The sequence below is a fragment of the Podarcis erhardii genome, assembly GCF_964252035.2.
Source record: "Podarcis erhardii genome assembly, chromosome: 17".
In the NCBI taxonomy this organism is placed as follows: domain Eukaryota; kingdom Metazoa; phylum Chordata; class Lepidosauria; order Squamata; family Lacertidae; genus Podarcis; species Podarcis erhardii.
The window spans coordinates 9,596,213-9,606,343 of NC_138515.1; the positions used below are offsets into that span (position 1 = coordinate 9,596,213).

Here is a 10,131-nt window from a genome sequence, read left to right on the forward strand (position 1 = left end):
TTTTGAGACATTCCCACCACATGTAGATATATGTGCCTGTACTGGTGCAACCTCTCCAGCATTTAGTTGAGTTTCCTGGGTTTAGCATTGCCAGCTTCCATGGTGTTAGGAACCATCTATAAGTTTCAAAGTGAGTTCCCTTCTTTTGGCAGAGATGGATTCAAAAAGTAGCTTAGACCACAGTTTATAGACACAAAGGTGTAATTTTAAAGGAGAGAGTATAATTCACCTTTCAGACTATTGCAAATAATTAAGCAGCATGGCAGGGATATCTTGCCCTTTCATTCATAAATATTTGGGAAAATGTAGCGGAGTAAAGGTAAAGGGAACCCTGACAGTTAGTTCCAGGCGTGGATGACTCTGGGGTTGCGGCACTCATCTTGCTTTACTGACAGGGAGCCAGCGTACAGCTTCTGGGTCATGTGGCCAGCATGACTGAGCAGTACCTATTTATCTACTTGCACTGTGTGCTTTCAAACTGCTAGGTTGGCAGGAGCAGGGACCAAGCAATGGGAGCTTGCGGGGATTTGAACCGCCGAACTTCTGATCAACAAACCCTAGGCTCTGTGGTTTACAATAGACAAAATGCTCCAGTACTGGGAAGGATGCAATAGGCTTCTCTATGAGTGAGTGAAGGCTGCATTATTATTATTATTATTATTATTATTATTATTATTATTATTAGCATGAAGATAACTAGTTTTCAGCCTCAGGTAACCTTAATCCAAGCTGCACATTGCAATATATGAAATCATCGGGAAATGTAAGTCAGAGCCTGTTTCAGTTAAAGAAAGTCTATGGGCATCATGGCTAATTGGGAGTCTTAAATGGGTTTCCTGAACCTCAACAAAACTAATATCGGTTGGCTAGCAACATTTCTCCTAGGGCAACAAAGTTATGTACTTATCACAAGGTTCTTGTACGATAACAGCTGCAAATACTTGCCAGTGGCTTATTTAAACAAAACAAAAAAAGCTAAACAGAAACACGGTTATCAGGATGCACTTTTACTAACCAATCATAACACCAATGCCTTATGCAGATTAAAAATGAGACAGCAATATAGTAAACACTGTTAACTAGAAAGCAGGTGTGTTCTGTATGCAAAGACATGAACCACGAGAATATGAAACACTAAAAACATTTGGCAAGTCCATTAACTCTCCCCTCATTCCAAAAGAAAATCTAATCTAGGCAGTTAGGCAGCTGCTAAGCAGGTAGGTCCACAGTACGGCCGGATAGGAGGCAGAAGTTTCCTCCCCCTTCCAGTAATCACTACATAGTAAGACTTAAAAAGCAAGGCTAGCCGGAGGAAAAATCAACAGTGTCCTGTAGTGTCATATTAAAAAAGCACACAAGCCGCCATCTTTTCTGGCAGCTACAGTAGATCCCCTATGACGATAGGTCTTGTCATATTGGTGAATGAAATATTTTATAATAAAACTGGGGGGCATGTAATACTAAGTTCCAAGTTGGCCATCAGCAACCAAGCCCTGCCTAAGAGAGCCTTTGGCTAGAGGGTTACTGTGGGATTGTTTATGCAGTCCTTCCAGGACTGATCAAAGAGAACCTGCAGAGGTCATCCCTCGCTATTGCCTGAAGATTTGTGGTGCAAGGGGAAATAAAGAGCCCCCTACAGTGTTTCCTGCCAAAATAAAGAAAACCTCACTTTTCACCTTGATTATATCTGGCTCTGTCCATTATGGTTTTGGAGGTCTCCTCAAGTGAAGAGATGCAGTAGAGGACAGGTTCAATAGCAGCAGGTTGTCATATAGGTCAGAAAGGCAACCCCTTTGCTTCCATGTAGTGGATGTACCTTAAACCAGAAGTTCTGTCCTCTGCCCCCAAGTCATCCTACTCTTAACAGATAGGCAGTTGAAGCAAGAGTAAATACTCTCTTGTTAGGAAAGAAACAATATCTTTCATGAAAGAATAAGAATAATGGGGAAAGAAACAAAGAGTCCATTTTTTTAAGAGTAGAAGCTGCCTTCATACTGGGTTGGGGAGGGGCAGCCAAATTTTGAGCTCTTGAGGAAGTGACTCACACAGCAGACAACCAAGGGGAGACGGGAGCACGGTTAATTCTAACATTTGCAGATTCCTCTTCGTGAACATGGTTTTCCATACACATCGAGTGCCTTTTCCTGGAGCCAGCCAGGATGAACTGATGAAAGCCAAGTTCAGAGCCACACATGCAACACACACACACACACACACACACACACACACACACACACAGCCCCCGAGTCAGAAGACAACAATAAAACTGCCCATTTTCTGTTGTTGTTTTTCCAAGTGCCAAGATCCCTCACAGATGCCAGTGAAGGAGGTGGGAAGATAGGAGTGGGACTCCTATTTGCAGCAAGAGAATCTGAAGAGAAAGCAGTAAAAGAATGAGAGCCGTGGGTGGCAGGGAGAGAACCTAAAGTCTGGGAATTAGAGCTGCTCTGGTGTCCTTGGGTTTGCAACAGGGTCTGTCTGATAATGTTGCAGGACAGAGGTGCCTGGTGCAGTGGCAGATACACTGGGAAAAGGATATCCACCCTCCATCTTCACAGCAGCATAGTCCAGGCTTGCAGAGAAACTGTGACAGAAGTTCATCCTTTGCTGGCTGAGGTACCCGAGTGCCTGTTGGCCATAACAGGGCCCAGCAGCCTTCCCAAAAAAGCCTCCATCCTCTCCTTCTCCCACAACCGGACACAGACCCTGGGGGCTGCCGTAGATCTGGCTGTGATCACTGCTATAGTTCTGATTGTTGACGCCAACGGGATTGCTGGCGTAGTTCTCGTGGGCATTGGCCAATGAATGGATATTCCTAGCATCGTTGATGGCGTATCCTTGGTGATAGCTGGGGTTTATGTCCAGGTAACCGTTCTGTAAAGAGAAAAGTAGTGATGTTTCAACACACACCCAAATAGCAACGCTTAGCATTGAAACATCACCTGTCTACAGAAACACATTGCATCCCAGTACGTTTCCAAGCACAATTCAAAGTGTTGGTGCAGACCTTTAAAGCCCTAAACAGCCTCGGCCCAGTATACCTGAAGGAGCATCTCCACCCCCAGCGTTCAGCCCGGGACACAGAGATCCAGCTTTGAGGGCCTTCTGGTGGTTCCCTCACTGGGAGAAGTGAGGTTACACGGAAGCAGACAGAGGGCCTTCTTGGTAGTGGCACCTGCCCCGTGGAATGCCCTCCCATCAGATGTCAAGGATGTTTTTAATTTTCTGTTGGAGCTGTCCAGAGTGGCTAGGGAAACCCAGCCCGATGGGCGGGCTATAAATAATAATTTATTATTATTATTATCCATTATCTCAGCTGTCCTTCAGGCAACTTTAGAAGTTAGGCAAAAATCATTCCCATCTGGAGATTGAGGGTGGAGACCAGTATTGGTGTGCCCGATGCCACCCTGTGTGTTCATGGCAGAAGATGTTTCAGTGTAAGACAGGGCCTTCTGCCCTAACTGAACTCCCACCTTTTTATATTAAATTGTATAAATTTTCTACTAAAATTTTGTCCTGAACTGTAAACGCTCCATAAGACCATCTATCCCGTCTCTGAAGGAATAGGGTGTTTGTTCTCAAACTTATATACACTCCACATTAAAATAATGATTAAAAAATGGTGTGTCTAGACAGATGCCTTTACTGTGTGTTAGGTCTGTCTGAGGCCACTGCGGGTGTAGTCCCAACAGATAGCCTAAGGTTTAAAATCTCCCAGTTTGTTTAGATATTTTCATGCCCCCAGAAGTGACCCAGGAATAGATGGGTGTGCGAGACTCACTCTCCTGGACTTTTAGGAACAGGCCTTTTGTGTGTTGCATAGGCTCCTATGATGTAAGTCATGGGCCCCGCCTACTAGCCTGCTCCCTAAAATATCACTGGTTTGCTCATTTCTATATACAGTTGTACCTCGGTTTACAAACTTAATCTGTTCCTGAAGTCCGTTCTTAAACCAAATCCGTTCTTAAACAGAGGCGCGCTTTCCATTTGTAGACTGAGGTAAACTACCAGTTTTGCAGAGTTCGTAAACCGAATAGTTCGTTAACAAGGCTGTTTGTAAACCGAGCTACCACTGTACAGTGGTACCCTGGTTCTCAAACTTAATCTGTTCTGGATTTCAGTTCAACAATTACTTTGAAAAAATACATATTTTGTTATGGGCAAATGGCTTTAGATACCTATTAGGTCCATAAATTACCATATAGCATATATTCAACACCAAAAAACAGCGACAATTTGTTGTTGACAAAGGACAGCTGGACATATAAAGGGCCCCATTACCTTCAGTAGATTAGGGCCTCATCAAACCTCAATCTGGCCCTGGAATCATAGAATCTTAAGAGTTTGAAGCCCCCCCCCCCGAGTCATCTGGTCCAAACCCCTGGAATGCAGGAAACTCAACTAAAGCATCCATGACAGCTACTGAGGGGCCCTATTTTTATCACATATCCATGTCAGGATATCTTCCACCGCCCCTCCCTATGTAACGGACCCGCTCCCTCTACTAATATTTCAAAGCTCCATTGTCATACTGAGGCCTGCTTTGTATTTTTTTGTGAGATACATATATGGGACATTATACTTGTTTGTTGATGTCGACACCCATGTCAGTGAAGAACCCAATACATGAAAGGGGGAAAAAGTGCCTGTGTCCTCTCTCCCCATGCTTAGAAATGGAGGCTTAGCTCAAGCTGGGATAGTTCAGTCTGTACATCTTGGGACTCTTAATCTCAGGGTTGTGGGTTGAAGCCCCAAGTTTGGCAAAAGGTTGACTTGCAGGGGGTGAGGCTGGATGACTCTTGTGGTCCCTTTCAACTCTACAATTCTATGGTTCTAGGTTGGATTTAGAAAGCCCTGTTTATTTGGGGACAAAACCATAAGGAGCTGCCTTATACAGATGGATGAGCTAAGGATCTCAGCATCAGTCATCGTCTAGACTACTTGGTAGCAGCACTTTCAGGATTTCACAGGGATATTTCCCAGCCCTACTTACTAGAGATGCCAAGGATTGAATCTAGAACCCTTTGCTCACATTGTGGGCCAGGAGCATCTTAATGAGTCAGAAGCTGGAGAAGTTCTGCTCCATCAGATGGGCCGCCTTATTACCTGAGGTTGGCATATTCCTCTTCTCATCCACACAGCTTCCTTCTGGGTTCGTTTAAATTTCATCCGCTGATTCTGAAACCAGGTTTTTATCTGAAATGCACAGTACAAGATAAGCAACTTCCTTCATCCATAGTCAATCCATGCAAAGGTGCATTTGCACCACTCACAACACACACACTCAGATCTTTACGTTGTCAGCCATGAAGGCAAAAAAGCTCATCCAGTGAGCATGTTTATACAACAGGCTTAGAATGAACTTGGCATTCCTTCTTCTCAAGAGATCTCTGGGAGTTCTGTGCAGGTGAGTAGAGAGTCGGCCATTCCCTCCATTTCAATGTGCAGGTGGAGATTTGTTACCAAACTGGCACTACTTGCATGCAATTTCATTTCATTTTTAATTTGTATACTGCTTTTCTGTATTACTATACACAAGACGGTATACAAGCAGAAGAAACAAAGATTGCACACCTTATAACAATTTGACCCAATACAAAAATGTCATAGTAACAAAAACGTAACTTTAAAATAAACAACTTGCATCAGATGTACCGGTAATATTCAATAACCTATTAGAATATAATAGTACCCAATAAAATTAAATATCAGAAAACAAACAGCAGTCACAGTGCATAAAATAGGAAGGACCTCAAAAACATCCTATAGAGAACTCAAAGTGTGCCATGGAATTTTGACTAGTCTGTTGCGGTGGGGAAGCAAAAGATTAAATGACTAATCAAGATAACTCTAAACTGCAGCATTTTGTTGCAGTTCAGCACCAAACTAGAACTCCCAGGGAAGCTCAGAGAAGCCATGGCAGTTAAAGCACAAGGAAACAAATACAATTCTGCACGCCACCAAGAAGGAACAAAGCAAACTATGTACGAAAGGAAGCTGTAGAAGGAGAGAAGGCTCAAACAATTGAGGCATACACAATCAGAAGTGTGGCAGACAAATATTAAAGGTGGATCTCAAGACAGAAAAGGTGGATCTCAAGACAGTTCTGCAGGACAGCTTATGCAAGTTAGAACAACTGGAATTCTGACTCTGAAAAGTCAAGTGCAACAAGAGCAAATCTTTAAAAATTCAGGCCAAAGGTCTCCGGGCCTGACCCTGCCCTGCTTCAGCAAAACACTTACTTGTTTATAGGTGAGTCCCAAGGCAGAGGCCAGTTCTCGGATCTGTTGTGGACTGAGATATTTCTGCATCTGGAATCTGTGGTGCAAGACCTGCAGCTGCTTTTGAGAGAAAGCCGTGCGGTTCTTGCTCTTCTTGCCTCCTTTACTTTCCTCCTTGCACTGCTGGGGAGTAGAAGTCAGATCTGGGGAGGGGGGCGGCTTGTTGGGGCTGGTTGCAGAATCTGGTGTATAATATGTGAATATCCCAGAACTGGAAGACCTCGGGGAGAGATCTAGGAATCAAGCAGAGACAGTATGCAAAGGATAAATAGGGCAGAAAGGGGCTTAAAAAGCCAGAATGCAAAAAGTGTTTGATAAATAAGTTTTATAAAACAGTACACAAACTTTCTATACAGAACCCTTGCATCAGGCAAGATCAAACTGTATCTACTTCTCAGACCTCCTGTGATATTTGAAAGTTTGCACACTCTGAACATAGAAACATAAAAGGAAACCTTCAATAGGCTGCAAATCCTAACTCCACCAATATGGGACTAAGCCCAGGTAAATTAACTAGCACTTACATCTGAGTAAACATTGCTAGGATTGCATTTCTCATCTCCAGGACCAACAGACCACGCCCACCAATTAACAGTTATCATTAGCATCACTAGACTGCAGAACACTAATGAACTAAATGTAAGCAATGCTTTAATTCTTGCTTAAGACAATCCTTAAATGACTCTGCAAAACACTGTTTGGTATGTCACTGGCTTGCAAAGTGCTTCGGCAAAATTCACGTTCATGACAAGAGGGAAGGGCAGGATTAACGAGTTGACACCCAGATCGCGCTCACATTTCGAGTCCGCAAAATGTTGGGAACTGAGCAATTTGTGCCCAGTAATAATCCAGGTTAAGAGATAAGGGTAGCCTTGGGGGAGGAGGAAAAAGCCATGTGTTTTAAATGTGGTGCCGCCTTCTCCGGCCAGAAAGCGGTTTCTTTGGCTAGGCAGCAACTCCTAGCACTGATCCTGTTTTGCTGCCTAGTTAAGGGGCAGTTTCAAACCCAGGCAATTGTTCCTTGAATACCTCCTCTCCACCAGGGGCTGGGCTTTTGCGCTGGCGTGGGAATCCAGATCCATAACTTTTTTAGCCCAATTAGGCGCCGCGCACCTAGCTTTGCATAGGATCCGGCTGCGCCCCTGCAACCTGCTCCCTGCGCAGTCAGCAAAATGGGCTCCCTAGGAAACATTTCTATTTCTTTATCTACTGCGTTTCTATTCTGGCTTTCCTCCAAAGCGTTCTGGGTGGTGCACATGGCTCCCCCTCCCCATTTTATCCTTCAAAACAACCCTGTGAGGTAGGCAGAGTCCGATGGTGAAACCCAGAGTTTCATGGCTAACCGGGGGTTGAACCCCGGTCTCCGGGTTCAACCCCCTCTACCCACTACGCCCTACTGCCGTGCACATCACCCAAGCCTATCATGGAAAAGGGTTCTGTATTCTGCTTCACAGTTTGCGAATTCCAAGCTTTGCATTCGCTGCAAGAAGCTCCCAATGCTTGCTTAACTGAGAAAGGGAATTCTGTACAGTAAATGCAGGGCTCCCCAAACTTGAGTCTCCAGCTGTTTTGGGGACTACAAGTCCCATCCTCCCTAGCTAGCAGGACCAGTGGTCAGGGATGATGGGAACTGTACCCCAAGAACAGCTAGAGACCCATGTTTGGGGGAACCCTGGTGGAATGGAGTCAGCTTTCCCGGGTGAAGTGACTTTAAGAGACTTAAGCAAAGAGGCTGCAACCTCCTTTGCGCGTTTTCCTAGGAGATCCGCTTACCTGGGTTATTGCTGGGGCCCTTCCCTTCCGGGCCGTTAACAGCCTCGGGGGCCGGGAACCCCCCGGAGCAGCTCCCCGGCTCCATCTCCTCCTTCACCGAGGGCCAGTAGTAACCGTCGTAGCCCATGTCAGCGGGGGCCACCACCCCTGCAGGGTAGACCCGGTAAGAGGCATTGAGGGCCAGTGGGATGCTCATGAATGGAGGAGCCGGCGGGACCCTTCGGAAGCGTGGCTGGATCACCGAAGCGACCGCGATCCCCTGGGGGATCTTTTATGGGCTGCAGGCAGGACTTCCCCAGTCATTATCATGTTAAAAGGGGGTCCAATTTGCTGGGCGGGGCGGGAGGGAGGGGCGGGAGATCGGAGGATGGAGACCCTCGTTCGCAATTTATTTCCTAACTTTTAAATATTTATTATTATTATTATTTATAAAATTTGTGTGCTGCCCTAGACCCGCAGTAACATAAAAGCACACCGTAAAAACAGGAAATATATGAGATAAATAAAAGCAAAAACAACCCAATAAACCCCCTCCCTCCCCAACACATTTAAAAAAGGGCATTGAATGTCAATTTATTCAGTATTTTATTTATTAAATTTGTATGTCGATGGGCATCATATAGATATATTATTATATTTAGTTACAGGTAGGTAGCTGCATTGGTCTGCTGTAGTCGAAACAAAATTAAAAAATCCTTATTATTATTAAATAGTCCTTCATCTGTAGATCTCAGGGCAGTTCACAACATAAAAATACATAATAAAAAACAAGAACTAAAACAAACCAGTAACTTGTTTGTTTTTAACCCTCAAAGCAGTTTGTTATTCTTATATTAATTCAGATATACTGGGGGCAGATTAATCCAGGGAAGATCAGTCGATCAACAGCTAGGAACCTAAGCCAAGAGAGCTGAAGGGAGCCTCCATGTATAGGGGCAGTATATTTCTAAGGATCGGGTGCTGGGAACAATCAACCGGGGAAATGCCATTAGTTTCACACCTTTCCTTTAGTTTTCCAGAGGCATATGGCTGGCAGGCCAGTTCTTATTTCTTTGAACGCAAGTCACCAAAGAAAGTGCTATATAAATACTATGCTTTATAAGATAAATACTAAGCTTTATAGTAGCTATTGTCAAAATAAAGCACATTTGAGGGATGCAAAGCAAAGGCCAAGTCATTGCCAAACAGCCATTGTAGTTTGTTGCTAAGATTGGGATGGCACAGAAACCGGGATGGTGGAAAAGTGCTAAAAGGATGTGGTGACAGGCTTGGTATCTAGGCTCCTTTATCTTCCATGTGTTTACTCAGAAGTAAGCCCGCTGAATTCAGAGGAGGCCAAGCAGAGGATCTGCAGCATGCCTGTGAGACCTTCTGATACCCAGAGGTGGAGCTTAGGCTGTAGAAGAGCTGATTAAATCCTCACCTCAGCTGTGACCCTGAGGAAGGACTTCTTGAAGAAGCCCTTGCTTTCCCAGCCACAGCTCCTTGTCTCTAAAATGGGAATTGCCTCTCAGAGGGGCCAATAAGACCAAAAGATGCATAAAGCTATAAAGTTATTATATCTGGATAGGTATTTTAATGCGGCAGTTCCTAGTGGTGTGTGGGGACTGGGCAAAGTTCCATGGGGAGAGAGGATTTTTAACACACACATTTTATTGGAATTTTCTCTCTCTCTCCAAACAAGGAACTTCTAAATGCAACATGAAGATTTGAGTCCTCACCACCTCACTGCCACCACCTGCTTCCAATTAAAAGAGTCAAGGCACAGGGGAGGAGCTCCAGGGAGAAGGCGAAAATCTGCCTCCCACCACCTTCAGTTGACCCTTGAGCTCTGGTGTGTTTCCTTATGGGCAACACAAATGCAAGGTTGCCCATGTGTGTTAGAACCATAGAATTGTAGAGTTGGGACCCAAGGGTCATCTAGTCCAACCCCCTGTAATTTCCATGTGGAGTGGAATGTAGGGGGCTGAACTGGGTTTTCCTGGAGGGCAGAAGAAGGGTGGATGGAAGAGCAAGTTTGTGAAAGGCTCATCCCAGAGGCGGACTTCGGTCTTCCAGATTTCAGCGGCGCCCTGTG

The 10,131-nt window shown here is 44.8% G+C and overlaps 1 protein-coding gene across 1 annotated transcript; it reads right to left on the bottom strand.

The window, feature by feature from the left end:
* Nucleotides 1–778: 778 nt before the first annotated feature.
* LOC309332344 (homeobox protein NANOG-like) lies at nt 779–8,300 on the bottom strand. Its single transcript, XM_081845496.1, has 4 exons — nt 8,055–8,300; nt 6,243–6,514; nt 5,107–5,196; nt 779–2,874 (listed from the first exon to the last, which is right to left on the bottom strand). Exons 1-4 carry the CDS (start codon nt 8,248–8,250, stop codon nt 2,437–2,439), a joined length of 996 nt encoding a protein of 331 aa, XP_081701622.1. The 5' UTR covers nt 8,251–8,300; the 3' UTR covers nt 779–2,436.
* Nucleotides 8,301–10,131: the final 1,831 nt, after the last annotated feature.